A 24,067-nucleotide genomic window follows, 5' to 3' on the forward strand; every position below is an offset into this window, starting at 1 on the left:
CGGATAGGCTCTGTCACTGCTGATACGCGCGATCAGGAAGGGTGAGAGATAGAGGGAGAGCGAGAGAAAGAGGGGCAGTGTGAGTGGTGATGGCCATGAGAGTTGCTTCTTCCGGTGGCAGATTAGGATTCCGGCCGATGATGGAGAGGGCAGCGAGAGGCGGGCGTTACTTCAGCGAGATGAAGGGCAAAGTCCTCAGCGACGAAGAACGGGCGGCTGAGAACGTTTATATTCAGGTAAATTGGTTCGCAAAATTAGCGTCTTATCGCCGTTATCTAGTTCGTTTTGGTTTCTCTAGCCTTCTTCGATGTCGATCGTTGGTTATTGAAGGATCTTCGTGTTGTTTTTGCTTTTGGGGTGAGAAGAAAATGGAGAGGGAGAGGATGGAGAAGCTGAAGCAGAAGGCTGAGAAAGAGAAGCACTCGGAGCAGGAGAAGAAGGTATGATTTCTTTTATCGGGATTATTACATTGTCTGTGAACCGTATGCTTTGTTATGTGGAATTTCTGATCGGATTCCATTTTCCGGGCATCGAATTTTGCTTGTGGTGCCGTCATTGTATCTTTGTTGTTCCTCATCTTCTTGTGAGGGGATGGATTCATTTGCGAAGTTTGGGATTGGGTCATGTATTTTCTTTTGGATTTGCTATACCTGTTCATTGTTTTGTTTGTTGACGTTGCATTTCTGAGGCTGTCTTTCTCCTGGGTCTACTCTTAGTTTTTCTTTAGCAACTCAGTCTTGCCTCACTGCACAATTCCACTGCCTTCACCTATCTTGTCCTGGGGTTACTCTGATGATCAAATGAGATTATTAATTCTAAGCTGGCCAACCTTTTTATTAAGGGTATACAATATGTTTTCAATGTTTAGCTGATTTCATATAGCAATTTAGAGAAAAAAATCGCTTGTCTCATCAGGGAGGCTGTGTGGAAGATGATCAACGGTCATTTTTGAATGCTGAATTCGAAGTTAATAATGATAAAAACCTTTTGGATAATATTGGAGACCGATTGAGAACCGGAGGGGCCAGGGGGGACCTGATGATGCACCAGATGAATCAGGGGATTTCTCAAGAGCTGGAATGGGGGCTTAGTTAAACAGGAATGAAATCATAATTATCATCTAAGTCGAAAGTTCATTTGGCATGTTGGAAATCATAATTACGGACTTTTCTTTGTATGAATTTCATTTTGTGCTTTGAAGCTTTATGTTTGTCATGATTTTGTTAGAGACCAAGTTTACACATGCTCTGCAATTATATAATTGCTAATGCCTTTACATGATCTAGCATGCTAAGTCAATACCATGCGATGCAGAGTTGCAACTAAACCCAGAGCCAGAAAGACAGAATTTGGTAACACTTAGTTTGATTTCAAAGTAGTAAACAAAAGGAAAATATTTGGTTTGAAACCTGACTCCACATCATCTTCACGTAATATCCCCTAGTGGGGCATTATTAATCATACCGCCAATGTCATATTTTAGAACGAATGCATCTGAATCCTTGTTCCTTGCTCGCCTGTTTCAAAAGTATCAGAAGTCGACTTAATTTAATGCATCCTCACAAATATCATTCTCGGGATTTGTCAGTGAGGTTTTTCTTAGTTATAAGTTTAGAAAGTTTTTTTTTTTTTTGAAAAAAACTGAGGAATTAAAATTTTAAAAATATAAAGAGTAAGAACAAATTATGAAATTTTGAGGTTTTTACTATTTTTTTACAAAAACATTGTTAAGATTCAGAAATAGTTATTAAAATGTTAGAAAAAAACCAACAAATTTGAAATAGCTCTATGGACAAAAATATTGCAATAAAAACACTACGTTTTCATTTTTGGTGATATTTCCAAATTCTCGGGATTTGTCAGTGAGGTTTTTCTTAGTTATTAGTTTAGAAAGTTTTTCTTTTTTTTAAAAAAAAACTGAGGAATTAAAATTTTAAAAATATAAAGAGTAATAACAAATTATGAAATTTTGAGGTTTTTACTATTTTTTTACAAAAAATTGTCAAGATTCAGAAATAGTTATTAAAATGTTAGAAAAAAACCAACAAATTTGAAATAGCTCTATGGACAAAAATATTGCAATAAAAACACTACGTTTTCATTTTTGGTGATATTTCCAAAGTATCGTAATTTTCTTCAAAATAGTTTGCCCTTACAAAAACCGAATGAAAGTCGTTTAGAAAGTATTAGGTGGTTTTGAACCTTCTATTAGGTCACTTGATTTTTGGCTTGTGAGGTTCTTGGTTGTGAGCTTCCAAACAATCATAGGAGGTAACGAGGGGATTGGACAACAGAACGCTTTGAAGGATGGGCAAACAGACGATTAAAAGAATGCTGTCACTGACATATTATGATAATGAAAATGGAGTATAAAATTGAAATAAATTAAATTTGCCATGAAAAGGGAGGCAGTCAGGGTGTAGGAGGCAGACACTTGTGGGCAACCGAAGTGCTACACTGAGAACCATTAGAAACTCGGAGGGCTTTCATGAATGGCTAACTGGTGCTGTGTAATCAACTAAAAACTGGAAGCAAATGATGGACGGAATCATGGAAGTTGAGGAGAGAATAACAAATAAGAAGAGATTGACAAAAGCAAGCAATTGTTGGGTTTCATACAGTCAAATCAATGACGAAGTGGAAAGGTAGCTGGATCTGTTTGCTATCGGACTGGTGTGCTTCCTGGCAGTTGATGAACTTAACATCTTAAGCATATGCAAATGGTCTTCCATTCCTTGCTGGTATTTTTATTGCTCATGGCTGTGGAGATATGAAAACAATGTCAACTTTTTAATTATATGCACATGGTCTTCCATTTAGTGCAAGCGCTTTTGATTTCCTCTTGACCTCATGCATCATTTCATTGCCATTGTTTAAAATTTAATGTGAATACAAGGTTAAATGATCTATCATCTCAAAAGCATATATAGCATATCATTCCTGAATTACTTAGATGATGCTTAACAGATGAATCATCTAACATATTTAATTAATTTTCCTGCTGGAAGTTTACAGTTTTAATCTGAACAATGCACTTACTTTTTCTTATCTTTGCCAGAAGCCTGCTGAAGAAGGTCACAAAGGCTAATTTGTCCGATGAAGGCAATGCTCTGGGCAGGAGTTTGATCTTCCTATAAGCTCTATGAATGATTTTGTACATGATCTTTCTAGTGTTTTATGAATAAACTGTACATGATGTACGCAGTGTTGGTTGGCTTCTTTTGCCATATCCAACACTGTTGACTTGTAGCACTCAATTTTAAGTTTGTTTTCTCTGAATTGTGGGTTAAAATCCCTTTTCCATGGATACTTCTTCATTTGATAAAAACGGACATCAGGGGCTTTACCAGCAGGTAGTTCCTTTTGTGGAGGTGAAGCTCGTGTTAGAAACATAATAAAATGGCCTTGCGGTCAAAGTGGTGCCTAGTTTTACCAAGTTTTGCTAAAATTATACTTTTAGCTTTACTCTGAGAGGTTAACGAGATTGAACCATCGCCATTATTTGTGAATGTGGTCGGTTTAGCTATTACTTGCAATCATGAGCCGAAAGAGCAAATGTAGATGTCCCCTTGTTGATCAGCGCTATGAAGCTTTAGTGAAACTTCACGAACGTAATATATGTTTGAAAAGGCTGGTGACTAGTTGCACACGAATCTTCTCTTATGCAGACAGAGATTAGCGGCCTGGAGAAGATGGCTCTGGCTGCTCTGGAGAGGAGGAAAAAGCTCTGGAGAGGTCTCACCCTTACATGTAGATATGCAAATCTTTTCTTGGTTTACTTCAGCAGAAGTGGTCGAGGTGCTTCTGTCGTAATTCTCTTGCTGTTTCTTTATAGCTTTTATTCTTTCGTTCATTCATTAACAAATAGTAGGTAGGAGACATGACGTCCAGCAGGATGTTTTTGATTAGCGGTAATCCGGTTCTTTGTCAGCCAGAGTTTTCGGCATGGATGCTGCTGTACTGTGAACATATTAAGATGACAAAACTTATCGTGGAGTTTGGAAAGGACCTCATTTTACTGCTGCTTGTCTGATCATTTATTGAGTTGCGGAGAGAACCTATTAATTTTCATTTCCTTGAACACAGTAATGTAAGAAACACCAATTAGGGTTGATTCAAAAGCCGTCCGATACCTGTTGGTTCTCTGTATTGATCTTGATTGGAGGATGTAAAGCATCTTTAGGAGAAAACGGTTGCATCAAGTGGAATTACGGAGGAAAATATGATTCAAGTCACCTCCACTCCCCTGTGTAATCTAACAAGTGAGGTCGCACTTCTGAACAAAGTGCACAGTCAACCAACTACAATAAGATCTTTTCTAGTTTGAAGACAAGAGAAGAAAAAAGAGAAAGAAAGAGTGAAATGAATGCTTACTTGATTTTGGTCCTTGCTGTGAGGCCACTCGCATACAAATCCAAGATTCTCAACCTCCAGGAACATATTGTGAGGCAGTTTACATTCAAATGGTGGTAGCGTAACATCTGCGCTAAAAGATGTATACTGAAGCCCAAGAACAAACCAAACCAAACCTTGAAGGGAGGTATGACCATAAAAGTTTAAAGCTTTTGTCTATAAAATCGTGATACATACACATTCCCTCTCCCACCTTCATTTTTTGGAGTTGGATCCAGTTGTAGTCCAGCATTGGATCAATGAAGGTGGTAACTGGATTGAGTACTGAATATTTGGATCCAAATCACGTTGTGGACGCCCAGATGCGTGGCGTGGTGGACGGAGAAAGAACCCCACCCAATGTGGACCCGGAACCGAGGGGAGAGCACAAGTCGCTAGGGCTGCACAGAGCCAATTTGGACTCACTTATTCAAAATTACTCCACTCAAACTCTTATTGGTTTATAAATGGCTGGAGCTTGAGTTTAAATGTATATTCGAAACATTAGACGAGTTGAGTTTCGTGGTATAAAAACTAGACTTGTTTAAATTTGGTTGGGTTCAACTACATAAAAGTGGTTCAATCGTAGTTGAATTGGTAAATTGAGTTTACACTTAAAAAAAAAAACCTCATAAAAGTGAGACTTAGCCTAAAATGAACATAATACATAACCTTTATAAAAATAAGACACCTCTCTTTTCTTCAAAAATGTTATTTGTTAGGCCTTAACAGTCAAATCATCATCTCTTCTTCTTCTTTTCATTGTTTTTTTTTATCACTGTTCTTCCTCCATGTTTGATTACTGTGACTATAAGATCTGTGGTGATCTCAGATCAAGATCCGCGGTTTTCAAATCAGACCTTCCGTTTCAAATCCATGCTTTTTACGTGTGGATTTGAAATTCAAAGTAAAGATGGATGTACAAATCCACATTTTGATACAAGTGTGGATTTCAACTATTATAAATTTGAGATTCAATGTTTTTGTGATCCATGAGAAATCAAACGTGCCTTGCGAATATGACTCTTTGGTAAAACAAACACATGCAGGAACAGGAAAAAACCCCCAAAAAAAAATTGACGGCACCTGAAGCAAAGGCCAATCCGCGGCAACAGGGAGTTGCTGACGTGCTGTCAACGGTGGAGCCACATGTCCTTGTAGAATCTCGACATGAACATTGTTTTCGTTTGGTAAATGCTAATAGCATTGAAAATATATAAATGGGAAAAAGATTGTGTTGTTGCTGTTAATAATAACCTAGTTGTGCAAATACTTACAAAACAAGAATATTTTAGATATATTATCATTTTCTTTACTTTGTTGGTTTTTGAAAATATCATAATTCACAATAAATTTACGGTACTTTGCCAATATTTATTATATTATCGTGAGATGGGTAGCCGTTGGATTCTAAATGCATTAAAAAAATTATTCCACAAAAAAAATGCAGTCAACAACATCATGTCAAGGGTGAGTAGGAGGTTTATAACCCACCATTGGTGTCATTAATTAAAAAATGTTCCAAATAATCGTGTGTGTCATATTGGCGATGTTTTAGGGTGTGTTTGATTACGGGGTAAAATGCAGTAGAGGAGGAGAAATAGTACAATTTTTTTCTTTTTTCTTTCATCATCAAATGCAGGAAATCTTTTCCCCAGGAAAAAGGCTCATCTCATTGAAACCTAAATACCAACGGGTCTAAACTTTTACCCGCACCTCCCTCCGCTCCGCTTAGATGACCAATGTTGATGAAGAAGAGCATGGAGTAGGAATTGGAGAAGTGAGTGTGGGAGGTTGAGAATCTTGGTAATGGGGTCGATTTATCTTTGTATATATCAGTGTGAATAGAAGCATTAGTCTGGATGAAGTAGATCAAGCAAACACATGTTACCAAATAGTAGAACCATAAATTTTTTATGAGGTTGAATTATAGTTTCAAAATTTTAGTAGGTGCTGAAATATAATTTTTAAAATTTTTATATAAGATGAATATATATATATATTAGTTTACATGTATTTTTTTTTTAAAGTAAGGGGTACGAACGGATCCGGATCGTAAGAATTAAAATAGAGCTAACACAACTATACTAGTGTACAACTTGCCGTTGACACGTGTGAAGGAGTCAACTTGTTGAGTTGGATATGGATCTAATTGATATCTGACCTGGATCAACTTCAGATCGATCGATTGTAAAAAAAAACCGTGTTTTATTTGAAAAAAAAAAAGCATATAAACGCAAAAAACAAGTCAGCCGTATAAAACGTAAAAAAAAAAATGTGTTTTAAAAAAAAACACTAAAAAAAGCATATAATAGCCACATTATACATTTTTCCCTTTTTTTTGTTTTTTATTAATTTTTATTTTTTATAATTTTTAAGATTTATTAAATGTTTTAAATTTTTTAAAAGTTTGCCGAGATTTTTCCGTTTTGTTTCCGAGATATAAAACTTTATATGCCCGTCTTTTTTCTTGCCGTATAATACCCATTCATATTTGACGAAGGAAACTGAAAGGCCCATGAAACCAACCTCTCCTTGCTACTTATAATATCCTTCCATTGCTTCCCTAAATTTTTTTCCTGATCTTCCATTGTCTTCTATTTCTCTGTCCCCGTGGTCATCAGGTGGCGGCGGGCAGAAGACAAGCAACAACATGAAGACAAGCAACAACATGTGGAGGCCGGAGTGGCACCACCACTGTACCCGGGGATGATGGGGAACCTGAAGCTTCGTTGGGAATTCATTCGGAAGATCTATTCCATCCTCACCGTGCAATGCATATTGTCCTCACATGATTGATGATTGGATGCATCATACACATGATAATGCAAAACAAAAAAGTGCTTTGATGTGCAGCGTCCAAACTCAATTATAAGCTAAACTCTTTTCAGATCACGAAGAACATTATAGTGAATGAGTGCCAATATTGTAAACCATAAGGTTCATTGCTGCCCATGATTCGTTAAAATGCTTTGCTTATATGAAGGTAGCAACGGATTTCTTCTCCATGCATGTGCTTTCTTTATCATTTTATTCCTTTATTTCCCTTGGTCACAGATTTGGTTCCCTCTCTACAGGTTGGTGTGTTATGATAATGGATCATATATTGGTGTTATTTTATAATTTAATTGGAGTTTAGTGCGTGTGTTTGAGCAAGTCTTCAGTAACCAAATGAAACAGCTGATTTCTCATATATATATATATATGTGTGTGTGTGTGTGCACGCACGGGCGAATGGTAATGGTTGTATAACTGCATTCGAATCATTGGTGTTGCTGGCAGCTGATTTCCTCCTTCAAGGTAGCATTTGATTAGTTGATGAAAGAAATGTTTGGCATTAAAATCTCTGGTATTTAATACTGGTTCATTTGTGGGGTGGAACAAAAAGTTCCAGGTTCCATAACCCCAACGTCTGCAAAATACTTGACATTTTTCATCCAGACATTATATTTTCATGTTCATTCAATGAGGTATAAAAATTCGTTGTTGTGTCTTAACTGTTGAAAAAATTACTGTTCGAGCTAGCATTCCATCCATGCAATTTTGTAGGAACTTTCCATGATCAGTGGTAGAGCCACATGGTGACAGGTGTGGGCAACTGCCCACACCAGTCTCATAAAGTTTTTTTTATTTTTAAATAGACATCTTTAGGCCCCACGAGATATAAGTAATTTTAAACGAATCCCTCTCCAACCAATCACTGCCGACAACAATATTGTAACTTTTGCACATGAACACCATATTTAATTACCTTAATTATAAAACAGAACCAATCCCACCCCGCCACAAACTAGAAATTATCAATGGGAGAAAATTTTCACAATCAATTTAGCATAAATAATTACAAACTTTTCCATGCCATGCGAAAAGAATTTCCAAGAAAGATTAAACAACAATAATAAGCCCGAATGATAAAACAGGAAGAATGTTTTATATCAAAATAGTTTTTGTAAGTATCTTAACATGTTTCTATTTTATTCGAAATAATTTTTTGCGAAAAAAATTAAAGGGTCTAGTTTTTTTAGGAGCCAGACCAATAAGCCAGGGACAAAAACCAAGCGCATTAAATATGATATTTAAAGTGATTAATGCAAAATATATATTAAGTTGATCATTTTTGTGTTTTTAATATGCAGATACAATTCTATATGATTTTAATTTGATTTCATCATTTTGGTTTAACACATCCTGCATGTATAGATATATGCAATGTGCCCAAGTTTCAAACCTGAAAACAACCAAAATAAAGTGAAGTGAAGAAATATATATCTATGTAGCTTCTTAACAAATAAAATTATCATGTTATTTGAAAGGGAAAAAAAAGGAGATTAAGGTAATGATGTCAACATATCCGATTTGGATTGGGGATATCCGACCAAACTGTTCAAAAAAAAAAAAAAGGATATGGAAAAAAATTTAATATTTGATTCAAAAATCGAATCAGATTCGGATTTGAGAAATGACATCCGATTAAATTCGGATACACATAAATGTCTGATGGGATTTAGATATGGATTTGGATTGGATTTATGTTTAAACAAATACCTTATATCTAATTCTCTTACATTTCGAATGTAGGCCAAATTTGGTTAAAAATTTTGGATTTGGATGTTTACATAAAAAATTTGATTATGATTGTAAAATCGGGTTTGGAATTCAGATATGATTTTTCCTTGTTCGTACTTGAACCTGAATTTGAATTTGATTGCATAACCAAATGGCGTGATGTGTTTAATTTATTTAACAAATGAAGTTTTTAAAATACACCACTTAGGACACAAGAATGAACAGCTCACAATAGGGATCCCAAGAACAAGGGGAAGGAAGGAGGCTTTTGGCCTCTCACTCCAGTGGTAGAATTCTCTCCCACTCACCCAAACGACTCAGAAAAGACATTTTTATTTTCAACAGAACATGGTTTCAAACATTATTTTTAAGAAGAAATTTAGTTGATTTTTGTTTATGCTATCAAATTAAGTGATGCCGTTGACTAGGGTTCCAAATGAAATAGATCTAGTTTTGATGGCTTTGTCATTTTATATCGTACCATAGGGTGAAGTTTGGTGTGGGCAATTGCCTACATGGAATAAAAAAGATACTTATTTTTATGTTGACATTTTAGGGTAATTTTTGTTATTTACAAGTTGATGCCCCTTAAAATTTAAGCATTATTACTAGTGCTTCATTAACCAGAAATTTCTAGCTCCACCCCTGATTACATCCAATTCCAATCCAACCTCTACCATATTTAGCTAATTACTCGAAAAAATCAAACCCAATTTTAAACCCTTGTGGAGACCCCAGTTTCAAGGTTGATGAGATCAAGTGCCCCTTTCTCACGTATTTATGGGTTTTGTGTTAGGTTATTTGATATTCAAATTTTCTGTATTAACATGAATCTATCTTGATTTGGATTCGTACATTTGGACTGGGAACTCTATCGAAGCACTCTCGTTCTTGGCCAACTTCTTTTTATTGGTGCAAATTCTAGATAATTGTAGAGGTAACCGTAGCTGGTGGGCTTGAGTTTGTGTTTCCATAGACAATCTTAGATACAGTTTGGTATATTATTCTTTGCAAACCTATGGCAGATATTGTACCAATTACTGAAAATTTGAGAAATTCTTTTGATCATGAAATAAGTGCCTAGTTTTGAAGAAGGATTATGGATTCAAACAAAAAATGTGGTTAGACCAGTTTTTTTGTGATTTTTGATTTGGGTCGTGCATGCCTAGTCAATACCGTTTGATGTAAATCGTGTCCTGAATCATGAATATCATGACGATCGTGATTTAGGGCCTTCTATTCGAAAGGTGCATTATATCTATAAGTATTGGCCTTGCTGTCTTTCCAGTTTTTCTGTTTGTTACATGAAAGAACCCATGCACATGATTCAATCGCTTGTGGATTTTGGTAACTTTGATTTGTTTCTTCTTCTCCTATGTCTCCCTCTCTCTAAAGTTTCAGAGATGGTCCTGAAATATCCCATTTTCGGCACCTTCCCTTTTAACTTTGCCATGAAAACAACTATTAGTATTAGGTTATGATTTTGAATATGGCGATCGATTGAGCAATTTTACCGGCGATAGAACGACCAATCGATTTGTTTGATGACGACTCCTTAGACCTTACAATGGGCAAAACAAGTGCCAACATGGTTGTATGTATGTTCCTTGACCCGCTGGACTAAGACATCTTGATCTTAGAGTGTGACGCTTGATAGGCTAAAGAAAAAGAAAGTTCTTCTTCTTGCGTCTGCCGACACAAATAATTCATCAGGAAAAATCATAATCTAATAGTTGTTTTCATGGCAAAGTTAAAAGGGAAGGTGCCGAAAATGGGATATTTCAGGACCATCTCTGAAACTTTAGAGAGAGGGAGACATAGGAGAAGAAGAAACAAATCAAAGTTACCAAAATCCACAAGCGATTGAATCATGTGCATGGGTTCTTTCATGTAACAAACAGAAAAACTGGAAAGACAGCAAGGCCAATACTTATAGATATAATACACTTTTCGAATAGAAGGCCCTAAATCACGATCGTCATGATATTCATGATTCAGGACACGATTTACATCAAACGGTATTGACTAGGCATGCACGACCCAAATCAAAAATCACAAAAAAACTGGTCTAACCACATTTTTTGTTTGAATCCATAATCCTTCTTCAAAACTAGGCACTTATTTCATGATCAAAAGAATTTCTCAAATTTTCAGTAATTGGTACAATATCTGCCATAGGTTTGCAAAGAATAATATACCAAACTGTAAGTAGCAGAAAAAAAGTCTAAGATTGTCTATGGAAACACAAACTCAAGTCCACCAGCTACGGTTACCTCTACAATTATCTAGAATTTGCACCAATAAAAAGAAGTTGGCCAAGAACGAGAGAGCTTCGGTAGAGTTATATCCGAATTCGACTTTTAAGTTATATCCAAATACATCCGAATCCAATTTATGACTTTTAAGCCATATGTAAATCTGATCCAAATCTGATTTATGTACGAAAAATATATAGTAAACATTAAATGAACTATGAAACCTAATCTTAACATCACACTAGCTCAAACTTGATTGTCAAACTTCATTCTCTAATTCTGTTTTAAAACATTGAATCAATGCAAAGAGCTCCTGCTTTGGCTAATTATGTTGAGAATAAAAGCAAAACAGCAACTAGTAGTTCTGCAGGAGTTGTTGTGGAGAGAAAGCCCTTTCGGATCATTGCCAAACCTAAAAACATAGATAAGAAAATGTATGCTGTTATTACTATGGCTACTACAAAAGACTGACCACAGAAATGCAGCAGATTAGAGGACGCAACCTAAGTCAAAGATCCTGTACATCGATGAAATGGTTACTGAAATCATGCAAGTCCCCCACCAAAGAATAAATAGTTCATGCAAGCAACACAGACGCGATGCATTTGCAAACAAATTTAAGGACACCCACAACTATCATCTTATGCAAAAGCATCTCACATGGCTTTTGCAGAAAACACAACTGTCAATGAGATGAGAGGCGAGTGAAACAGAATATTCTGGTGCAAGTCAATAATAAAAGGCCACATCTGAAAAACAATTGAATAAACACTACTAGTACGTGTTTATTTGCTTTAGCATGAGAAAAATCAATACTTCACATAATGCAAAAATGTTTAAAAGCCTCTTGGTATCAAGCAAATTGAGGACAACATAACTGGAACTCGTAAGTCTGAAGGAGAAATCTAACGTGAAAAAGAAGGGAATTCTTTGAATTTTTTTATAAACTAATGGTGAAATTTTTCCCTGTAAACCAGCTCCCTTGATGTTGAAGCATGCGAAGTATAGTAAGAGAATTCCACAATATCCACGTCACACCAAATGCCTCCAGGACCCTAGACAAGAAAACTGGAAAAGAATCACTCTCAGGGGAAAAACTAAGACACACTAGTCATCATATAAGAACTATCATTCATGTTGACAGACACAAAAAGCCAAAAAGAAAGCCATTACGTTGTCTGCATGTTATACAACAGGAGGAAAAATCTGCCGAAGAACAGAGTTTCTATATCTAGGCCATGATGTGATTCAATCATTCATTGGCCCTTCGATGATTAACGCTAAGGTTTTTAGACTTGCATAGCATCTTTAGCCGGTGATGCACTTGAGAAGTAGAATCCCCACCTGGGCATTAACCAAATCAAATAACTACAGCTCCCAAAACGGCACCAACAAAAGCAAATGAATGCATAACCCAGGCGTCTTCCTGTATAAAACACACAATCAACAATGAAAACTCCATACAATATTTATGGCATACGAATCTAAAAAACACAACATGGTACCATAAATTTAATACCTAAAACCCTTACATGTTATTATCCAAATCCAACAACCTAAAACCCCAACATTGGCATGAATCGTATTCAATAATTAGAAACACCCAACTTGGCACTAAAAAAGTACGACGGCAAACCAATACTACAAGCTTTGTTGGCAAGACTTGCAATCCAACAACCATCGCCTGTTAACCCTTCCAGGAGATGAAAACTAATATGGCAGGTATGTCTCTGAGAGCGCCCTTCCTTATAAGAAACCTGACGGCGGTGCAACGCTGTATCGCCTTAATATCTTGCTGTGAGAGGCCCTGAAGGAGGGCGAAACAAGACAGGAGGATGCATATGGAGGCACAGTACACTAAAAAAAACCAGACTTGATTGAACTGGATGGCCGCCTCAGCATAGACATGAGTACTATTTTGCTAAAAAATTATTTTAAATAAAAGATAAACATCCTAATATATTTATGAAAATTATTTTGATATAAAACAAGTTTTGAATCTGGTTGTTTTTATGAAAAATATTGATTTCTTTTACCAAAATGTTGATGCTTTGAGAGCAATTCATTTTTGCTTATTATAAAACACAATTACAAAAAAAAAAAAAATTCGACATACAATATATTGTACATCAGCCTAAGATCACATTGGTAAGATTAGATTTCAAAAAAACACTTTAAATATAATATTTAAAGGGATAATGAAGTAGGTCTATGGATGAATGCCCAATGAAGCTTGGATTCTCTATCATCCTTGTGAATAGTGGTGGTGCCTGGGGTGGATTTTCCATTTTATATACGTATCACCAGCTTGTTGAATTCCAATTGTCGATAAGATTTGTTTCTTTAATTAAAGACTAATAAATTATTTTTAATCCTATATTTTTTATTTCCAAGTTCTAATAAGATTTCTTTCCTAAATGAACAGATTCATAAATTATGTTCTATTCTTACCATTCCATTCCCATTTTTAACAAGATTTCGTTCTTAAATGAAAATATTCATAAATTAACTTTTAGTTTTACCTTTATTTACTGTTCTAAAGGGCTTAATATGGTTGTTTAAGCTTTTGGTGAATAAGGTCTTCCTTTATTAGCCAGCATTATATCTCTGTGGTGTATGAGTAGAGACGTCAACCGACAGGATTCAACACATATATACCCTTAACCGTATCTGCTTTTGCATATATTTACAAACTCTCATTCTAATACGAACTAAGAAAAGTCACATCTGAATTCGAACCCGAAACCCAATTTCGTAATCTGAATCTGAATTTTACATTTATAACCAAATCGGAATACCGAATTTGAGCAACTTTAAAAATGTAAGAGTATCAGATACAAGATGTATGTTTAAAAATAAATAATTCGATTTGAATCTGTATCTAACAGGATATTCATTTATATCTGAATCTGTATTTGAATCCAAGCAGATGTCATTTCTTAAATCCAAATATGATCTATTTTTTTAATTAGATAGTAAATTTTCCTTCATATCCAATTTTTTTGGAATGGTTCTGTTGGACATCTGATCCAAATCAAATACACTGACATCCCTACATATGAGGAGTCGCGAGGTACCTAATTGACAATGTTTTCGCTACGTCAAACCCAGATGTAATTCTTTGCCTTATTGACGATGGAAAAGAGGGAGTTTTTAGTTCTCAAACAATTAGATTTGTGAATATAAGCACAAGCTGTGCTTGGGAGTTGGATGACCTAGCTAGGTCAGATAAAAGTGAATCACATTAAAGTTTAATTACACACACACCCACAAATATATAACTAATTAATTGAAAATGTTTTTCTCCACTTATATGTTAAGAAGGCGTTAATTATCCACCAGAAGAAATTATCACAAATTATGATGTGGCGATTGCTCAGAAGAAATTATAAAAAATTATGATGCGGTGATTGCATTAGACATGACCTTCTCTAATGCAAACGCACCATTCTAAGCCTGTTACCATACATATATCAAGTCAGCCCAGCTTGGCCTAGCTAGATAAGAGCCGATCCATCATCGTGTGGCTAATTCACACATTAACAAAGACGGGAATAGCAAGAGATAATGATGGAGACATGAGACACCAAATGCCTTGCCAAGTAGGTGCTGCAAAGGTGACATGTCATCTCGAGTGAATAGAAAGCTCAATGACCCCCTTTCCCAACTTTTGAAGTTGTGGGTTGCACCGGGGATTTGAGTGGGGTACGGGCTCTCTCGTTCTTGGCCAATTTCTTTTTATTGGGATATTTGGCATTTAGTTGAAAGTGGATTCACCAAATTCAGAAATCCAAACATCATTCACAGACAGCCCTGTGCATATAAAAAATGGCGACTCTGGGTATGCAATCCACGTTATATATGGAGATATTTCAATTATTTTTGCATGGACTTGTTTTAAGGATTGGATCTACTAAAGATTTGATTTAGTTTTAACGACTCTTTTTTAGTATAAGTAAACTTCGTTGGAATTCAACATGCGAATTCGGTGCAAATTCTAGATAATTGTAGAGGTAACCGTAGCTGGTGGACTTGAGTTTGTGTTTCCATAGACAATCTTAGATTTTTTTTTTTTTCTGAAAAATTTCTGCTAATTACAGTTTGGTATATTATTCTTTGCAAATCTATGGCAGATATTGCACCAATTACTGAAAATTTGAGAAATTCTTTTGATCATGCAACAAGTGCCTAGTTTTGAAGAACGATTATGGATTCAAACAAAAAATGCGGTTCGTCAGCTGGATCAGCGGCTCCGCCGATTGGGTGAATTGGGCGATTCACCCATTCAGCTGAATCAGTTAATTAAAAATATTAAAAAAAATTTGTTCATAACTATAAACCATTTACATCCATGATAATTTGTTTGCTTAATCAACTGAGGTGGTGTTGGCACTCATCTTTTGTAGATAGTTATTAACATGAGGTACTAGTTGCATGCTTTTTTCAATTCCTGATTTTGGAAGGTACTCGGACTTATTTCGACTGGTTTTTTTTGTTTGAAGATGTGGGGAAGAAGAAATGCGATATATTTATTCAGGACAGGACATGCAAGATTTACTGAAGAATATTGAACCGTGAACCATACCTAAAGAACAAACGACTGACATGATCCACCTAGATGATTTAAGACTTTAAGTTGCTTGCCACGGGGTCCATCTTTTGTTGTATATCTCATCTCGGGGAGTTGCGTGAAGAAGTAATGCCGCGACACAGGTTCACACAAAGGGATACTTTTCAAAAACAGGTTGTTCCTTCCACAGATTTGATTTGCAATCTGGGTGGGTTGAAGTTGTGTTAAGGAAAGAGTTTGTTTTTAGTAGCCATTCCAGCTCCTACCCTAACGTATATGCATATATAGAGGCCAACTTGAACAGCTTCCGCGTAGTCATCCCAGAGATACCATTTTCTCCTTTAGATCTGATCGTAAAGTTTTCCAAATCAGTTTATTATTTTTTCCATCTCTCGACACATTCAATTTTTAGTCTCTTTATGCCCATCCAATAACGTAAAAGCTGGAGGTTGGCTTGGGTTGATGAGTGGCAGGATAAAAGAGAAAGACGATCGACGTTCTGGTTTCAAGAACACCTTAACCGAAGAAAGTAAAAAATCTTTCTTCGAATGCATAAATGATTTTCAGTGAAACTAACGGTACAAATGTGACAATGAAGGTACAGCCTCTATTTCCACCAAACGTCTGAATCAAGTTGTTTTACAGGCCTATATGTGCCGGTGCAGCTTATTTCACTATAAATAGAAGTTTTCTATACTGCTAGGAGCTCTGCCTCGATCGACCTGGGCTTTCGGGGCAACCTTAGAAGACTCAAGCCCAGCTCCGTACAGTCTTCTCCTCGACCATTAGCAATTGTTGATTGCTACAACCAGATCATACTATCTATTTCTGTATCTGACAAACTTTTCAAGTGGACGACGACGTCATTAATATATGATGTTTTTATGTAAATTACTTGTTTATTTAAATATTGCTTTTGACTTTTTGTATGTATATATATATATATACGCACACCTTTTTGTATCCCGGTACCCATATGACGGAAGCCGGTGATTTACTTAAAATATATTTGAAATAAGTTAAAATGTTTCTTTTTTCTGAAAATTTTATTTAATTAGGTGCATTTTTTCAGTGGGGAACTTACTGCAGTTTTTCTTTTAAATTTCACATTTTCAGATCATAACAATTATATTGTCTTCAAGTCATGTACTTTCGAAAACACGATAATAATAAATGTCTTACAACAAGAGTTTGTTATTGTCCTATGAATCTATTAAAAGGAGTAAAACAGATTCTTGAATTAATACGACATAATGTTTGTAAATACTGTGCACAATATTAACCTCAAAGAAGGCCTCTGTCCTGTTCTTACTGTCTCATTAAGACTACAAAAGGAGCTTAATAACAGTAAACGATATTGATTTTAGACAAGAAAATCGAATATCATGTAAGCATGCAATTATTGCAAAACTTAGTAAATTATATTTATAAATGCTAAGTTGAAACTACCATCTTGGCCGCACAACATTGTTCAGGTTTAGAAATTAAGCTTTCATTATTTTTCCTTTTGGTGTAAGAATTATTTGGATTTACTTGTTCTTTTTATAAATATTGTTCATGGCTTTCATGGCTTAAGACAAAGATGTGAAGTAAAAAACGAGTTAGGTGAGAGGATTACGTACACTACGTATCTTATTAATATCCCTGAAAAGAAAAGAAGGCCCAACAAAGAAAAAAATAAATAAAATGGAGATTGGAGAAAGGAACAGAACGTGGTTCCGAAGAGAGAGTGAAGGCAAGAGATGCAGTTAGAGAGAGAAAAGGGTATAGAAGATTGAGACTTGAAGTAGGTCTAAAGTCTTCTTCTTCCTCTCCCTCTCGGTTTCTTAATTTTCCTCCGCCTCCTGACAGTGGGGATCGAGGAAGATCACCTGTAGTTGTTGGTAGGAGGCAAAAGAGATCGCTGGAAGAGCTGAAACTCCACACTGAACCAGCTTGCATGGAAGCTGAAGGATCTGTTACCGAGACGGAGAAGCCGATAGAGGGTGGAATCAAGCTGAAGATCAAGATGAAAGCTCAAGGCTCTGCAAGAAGGAATTTCCGTCCTTGAAGTCACTGTTCGGTCATATGAGGTGCCATCCAGGCAGGGACTGGAGGGGAATTCAGCCGCATGAGAGGTTCCAGAGCTCTATAACAGACCATGGGGCTCGGAATAAGAACGACAATCGGTGTCGTGGTGGTGCTACGAGATGGGATAGCTTTTCGTATAGAAGATTCGATCCCCGGACCTATTGATTGACCATAGATGCGAACCGATCTACCGCTATCTTAGAGAAGAGAATTAGTTCTTCTATCGGGAGAGAACATGCAGCGGCTTACCTAGAGAAAAAACAAACCAATTCTCAAAGCAAAGGTAAGGTTGAGAGAGATCTTTTTCCGTCTCGGGGCAGGGCGAAAACGAACATATAGGACTGATCTTCCTTATGCTACTGGTCTCAAGCTGCTCAGTACTCCCCTTCCTTAAAGGCCCTCTCTTCTTGTTTCTTTTGTGTCCGGCGGCTGAATTCCCCTCCAGTCCCTGCCTGGATGGCACCTCATATGACCGAACAGTGACTTCAAGGACGGAAATTCCTTCTTGCAGAGCCTTGAGCTTTCATCTTGATCTTCAGCTTGATTCCACCCTCTATCGGCTTCTCCGTCTCGGTAACAGATCCTTCAGCTTCCATGCAAGCTGGTTCAGTGTGGAGTTTCAGCTCTTCCGGCGATCTCTTTTGCCTCCTACCAACAACTACAGGTGATCTTCCTCGATCCCCACTGTCAGGAGGCGGAGGAAAATTAAGAAACCGAGAGGGAGAGGAAGAAGAAGACTTTAGACCTACTTCAAGTCTCAATCTTCTATACCCCTTTCTCTCTCTAACTGCATCTCTTGCCTTCTCTCTCTCTCTTCGGAACCACGTTCTGTTCCTTTCTCCAATCTCCATTTTATTTTTTTTCTTTGTTGGGCCTTTTTTTTTTTTCCAGGGATATTAATAAGATACTTAAAGTGGATCATTGTTTGTTTAAAATTTAAATAGCGGATCATGGCGAGAAGATGCACCCTCTACCTGAAGGTTGTGAAAGAAGCCACTGGGGAGAAATGGAGTGAGGAGATGTCTTCAAACTAGTGTAAGTTTCCAACATTTATATCTAATCTGTAGGAATGCAAATTGATCAAATCTGAATAGGCTAAATACACAGGAAACCGGATCCGGTACATCCATATAAATGGAAGAAGGCCCCCTCTACAAAGCCGATCAGCCTCCTTATTGTTAAGGACATTTTAGCCATTGACTTGGTACCTCAATGTCATACACGTAGGTGCCAACTCCGCCTACTTAAGACAATGATAATATTTGACTCGTCCAAGGGCATTCTCGGCATTGTGAAAGTAGAAAATTTTTTGCCTGATTTTTTTAAAATAAAACAAACCTATATATATATATATGTGTGTGTGTGTGTGAGAGAGACGGGGAAGCTGAGAACCGGATCTAACTGCATCCTCTCCTCAATGTAAAAACCATTATTACAAAATTAAATGTTTATTTACACAGTAGTGAATCTTTCTTGACACTTATTTAAAATCGAGGTTATCAAACACAGTATCATGCATGAAATGAAATTACGGACAATGGCATAAGTGGGGCAAGTAACTTAAAGTTATTGTTCTCACAACTATTTTTTCAGAAATATATTTTAAATTTTTATCCAGTTCTACTGACTGTATGTCTAGTTTTTTTGTTTTCTAGGTTCCTTATGAGGTTCATCACTGTATTATATAAGAGTGCTGGGTTTTCTAAAATCAATTCTATATTAGTTCTGATATTTTCGGTTGGTTCTTTTATTGTTTTGCTACTTTCTATTGTCATCCTTTTATCTGGCACGTTTGCTTGTTGTGGATGTTCTAGAATTTTTCCGATTATCCTCCCTAAGGTTTCTTGCTGCTGCTTTTCTAAATTCTTGTTTGTTCCTACTTAGAATCTTGGGTATCGTTCTAATGTACACTTTTTATGCTTGAAAAAGTAGTCTTTCTTCTTGATTTCGCAATCACTTAGTCATCTTATTAACCTCACCATATGACATCATTTCCCCGTGCAGACCTTTTGCCTTAATGGGTACTCTCTGGCCTCAGTCTCTTGGTTTCTAAGAGTTCGCATTCTACTATTACTACCAATATAAAAGATACAATTCTCAACATGCAAGTTCGTGCATACAAACAAACCAACTACCTAAGCATGAACATACTGAAATGAGAAAAATATCAACAAGTTTGCCTTGGGGAAGATACTAGTTTATTCCATAGAACTGAAAGCAAAGTACATAAGGACATTTTTACATACCATTACTTCAGACTCTACTCTTCTTCAGAAGCAATCATGCTCCTTACATCTACATCAGAGGGAGTATCCTCCATATCTGGGATTTACAATATATATGTGATACTAGCATTGCAACTTTAAGCAAAAATAGCCACCCAGATTGCAAATCAAATCTGTGGAACAACCTGTTTTAGAAAAGTAGCATTGGAAAGCCTTTGTCAATGTAACCACATTTTTTGTTTGAATCCATAATCGTTCTTCAAAACTAGGCACTTATTCCATGATCAAAGGAATTTCTCAAATTTTCAGTAATTGGTACAATATCTGCCATAGATTTGCAAAAAATAATATGCCAAATTGTAATTAGCAGAAATTTTTCATAAAAAAATCTAAGATTGTCTATGGAAACACAAACTCAAGTCCACCAGCAATGGTTACCTCTAAGATTATCTAGAATTTGCACCAATAAAAAGAAGTTGCCCAAGAACGAGAGTGCTTTGATAGAGTTATATCCGAATCCGACTTTTAAGTTATATCCGAATCAAATTTATGACTTAAGACATATGTAAATCTGATTCAAATCTGATTTATGTACGAAAGATATATAGCAAACAATAAATGAACTATGGAACCCAATTTTAACATTACACTAGCTCAAACTTGACTGTCAAACTTCAATCTTTGGTTTTGTTTTACAAAACCGAATCAATGCAAAGAGCTCTTGGTTAAGCTAATTATGTTGAGAATCAAAGCAAAACATCAACTAGTAGTTCTGCAAAACCTACCATTAATGCAGGAGTTGGAGAGAAAGCCCTTTCTGATCATTGCAAAACCAAAAAACGGAGATAAGAAAATGTATGCTGCTATTACTATGGCCAGTACATAAGACTCACCACAGAAATGCAACCGATTAGAGGACGCAACCTAAGTCAAAGATCTTGCACATCGATGAAATGGTTACTGAAATCATGCAAGTCCCCCACCAAAGAATAAACAGTTTGTGCAAGCAACACAGACGCGACGCATTTGCGAACAAATTTAAGGACGCGAGTGAAACAAAATATTCTGGTGCAAGTCAACAATAACATGCCACATCAAAAAACAATTGAATAAACACTACTAGTAATGGTGTTTATTTGTTTTAGCAAGAGAAAAATTAATACTTCACATAATGCAAAAATGTTTAAAAGCCTCTTGGTATCAAGCAAATTGAGGGCAACATAACTGGAATTGGTAAGTCTGAAGGAGAAATCTAACATGAAAAAGAAGAGAATTCTTTGATTTTTTTTATAAACTAAAGGTGAAATTTGGCAGCGAAAGAGTTGGGATGTATTATGGAGCAACAGTAGTGACACCTGAGAACCAATTTGGCAGGACCAATTTGTGGATCACTTCCTCTTAAGCCCGCTACAAGCTCTGTGAAAACTTGTTACATTGATGTTGAAGCATGCAAAGTATAGTAACAGAATTCCACAACGTCCACATCACACCAAGTGCCTCCAGGACCCTAGACAAGAAAACTAGAAAAGAATCACTCTCAGGGGAAAAACTAAGACACACTAATCATCATATAAGAACGATCATTCACGTTGACAGATACAAAAAACGAAAAAAAAAAACCATTACGTTGTCGACATGATATACAGCAGGAGGAAAAATCTGCTGAAGAACAGAGTTTCTATATCTTGGCCATGACGTGATTCAATTATTCATCGGCCCTTCAATGATTAACGCTAAGGTTTTTAGACTTGCATAGCATCTTTGGCCTGTGATGCACTTGAGAAGTAGAATTCCCACGAGGACATTAACCAAATCAAATAATTAATGCTCCCAAAAGGGCACCAACAAAAGCAAATGAATGCATAACCTAGGTGTCTTCCTGTATAAAACACACAATTAACAATGAAAACTCCATACAATATTATGGCATACGAATCCAAAAAGCACAACATGGTCCCATAAATTTAATACCTAAAACCCTTACATGTTATTACCCAAATCCAACAACCTAAAACCCCAACATTGGCATGAATCTTATTCAATAATTAGAAACACCCAACTTGGCACTAAAAAAGTCCGACGGCAAAACCAATGCCACAAGCTTTGTTGGCAAAACTTGCAATGCAACAACCATCGCCTATCAACCCTTCAAGGAGATGAAAACCAATATGGCAGGTACGCTTGTGAGAGCACCCTTCCTCATTACGGCGGTGCCAATGCTGTAGTGCCTCAATATCTTGCTGTGAGCGGCCCTGAAGGAGGGTGGAACAAGACAGGAAGGCACATAAGGAAGCGTAGTACACTAAAAGAAACTAGACTTAATTAAACTCGACGGCCACCTCAACATAGACATGAGTACTGTTTTGCTAAAAAGTTATCTTAAATAAAAGATAAACATCCTAATATATTTATGAAAATTATTTTGATATAAAACATGTTTTGAATCTGGTTTTTTTTTATGAAAACTATCGATTTCTTTTACCAAAATGTTGATGCTTTGAGAGCAATTCATTTTTGCTTATTATAAAACATTATTACAACAAAAAAAAAAATAATCAACATACAATATATTGTGCATCAACCTAAGATCATATTGGTAAGGTTATATTTCAAAAAAACACTTTAAATATAATATTTAAAAGGAGAATGAAGTAGACCTATGGATGAATGCCCAAAGAAGCTTGGGATTCTCCATCATCCCCGTGAATGGTGGCGGTGCTTGGGGTGGATTTTCCATTTTATATACGTATCACCAACTTGTTGAATTCCAATTGTTGATAAGATTTCTTTCTTAAATGAAAGATTAATAAATTATTTTTAATCCTATATTTTTTCTTTCCAAGTTCTAATAAGATTTCTTTCTTAAATGAACAAATTCATAAATTATGTTCTACTCTTACCATTTTATTTCCAATTTTAATAAGATTTTGTTTCTAAATGAAAATATTCATAAATTATCTTTTAGTTTTACCTTTATTTACTGTTCTAGAGGGCTTAATATGATTGCCTAAGCTTTTGGTGAATAAGGTCTTCCATTATTAGCTAGCATTATATCTCTGTGGTGTAAGAATAGGGACACCAACTGATCGGTTTCAACTCAAATATACCCTTAATCGTTTATTCTTTTGCAGATATTCACAAACTCACAATTCGAACCCAAAACCCAATTTCGTAATAATCTGAATTTTACATTTATAACCAAATCAGAAAACCGAATTTTACCAACCTTAAAAATGTAAGAGCATCGGATATGGGATGCGTGTTTAAAATAAATAATTCGATTTGAATATGTATCTAATTGGATATTCATTTATATCTGAATCTGTATTTGAATTCAATCAGATGTCATTTCTTAAATCCAAATATGAAATGTTTTTTTAATCAAATAGTAAATTTTCCTTCATACCCAATTTTTTTGGAATGGTTCTGTTAGACATCTGATCCAAACCAAATACACGGACAACCCTACATATGAGGTGACGCGAGGTACCTAATTGAGAGTGTTTTCGCTACGTCAAACACAGTTGCAACTATGTGCCTTATTGGCGAGGGAAAAGAAGAGGTTTTTAGTTCTCAAGCAATTAGATTTGTGAACAGCAGCACAAGCTGTGCTTGGGAGTTGGATGGCATAGTTAGGTCAGATAAAAGTGAATCTCATTAAATTTTAATCACACACACAAATATATAACTAATTAATTGAAAATGTTTTTCCCCACTTATATGCTAAGGAGACATTAATTTATCCACCAGAAGAAATTATCACAAATTATGATGCGGCGATTGCATTAGACATGACCTTCTCTAACGCAAACGCACCATTCTAGGCCTGTTACCACACATATATCAAGTCGGCCCGGCCAGATAAGAGCCCATCCATCATCGTGTGGCTGATTCACATTAATAAGGACCCGAATAGCAACGGATAATGATGGAGACATGAGACACCAAATGCCTTACCAAGTACGAGCTGCAAAGGTGACATATCATCT

At 36.0% G+C, this 24,067-nt stretch overlaps 1 protein-coding gene across 2 annotated transcripts; it reads left to right on the top strand.

Annotated features, from left to right (window-relative positions):
• Window positions 1-3,370, top strand: LOC116247233 (uncharacterized). 2 transcript variants are annotated; one of them, XM_031619282.2, is made up of 3 exons: window positions 1-236; window positions 366-440; window positions 3,062-3,370. In XM_031619282.2, exons 1-3 carry the CDS (start codon window positions 90-92, stop codon window positions 3,086-3,088), a joined length of 249 nt encoding a protein of 82 aa, XP_031475142.1. In that variant the 5' UTR covers window positions 1-89; the 3' UTR covers window positions 3,089-3,370. The 2 variants fall into 2 exon arrangements, with proteins under 2 accessions (XP_031475142.1, XP_031475133.1); XM_031619273.2 differs by having other exon boundaries at window positions 4-236; window positions 3,059-3,303.
• Window positions 3,371-24,067: the final 20,697 nt, after the last annotated feature.

This window comes from Nymphaea colorata, chromosome 1 (assembly GCF_008831285.2).
Source record: "Nymphaea colorata isolate Beijing-Zhang1983 chromosome 1, ASM883128v2, whole genome shotgun sequence".
Classification (NCBI taxonomy): domain Eukaryota; kingdom Viridiplantae; phylum Streptophyta; class Magnoliopsida; order Nymphaeales; family Nymphaeaceae; genus Nymphaea; species Nymphaea colorata.

Coding starts and splice junctions, on each gene's coding strand:
- LOC116247233 (XM_031619273.2), top strand. CDS start 90: ATGGCCATGAGAGTTGCTTCTTCCGGTGGCAGATTAGGATTCCGGCCG. Junction 237..365: donor CTGAGAACGTTTATATTCAG/GTAAATTGGTTC, acceptor TGGGGTGAGAAG/AAAATGGAGAGGGAGAGGAT. Junction 441..3,058: donor ACTCGGAGCAGGAGAAGAAG/GTATGATTTCTT, acceptor TATCTTTGCCAG/AAGCCTGCTGAAGAAGGTCA.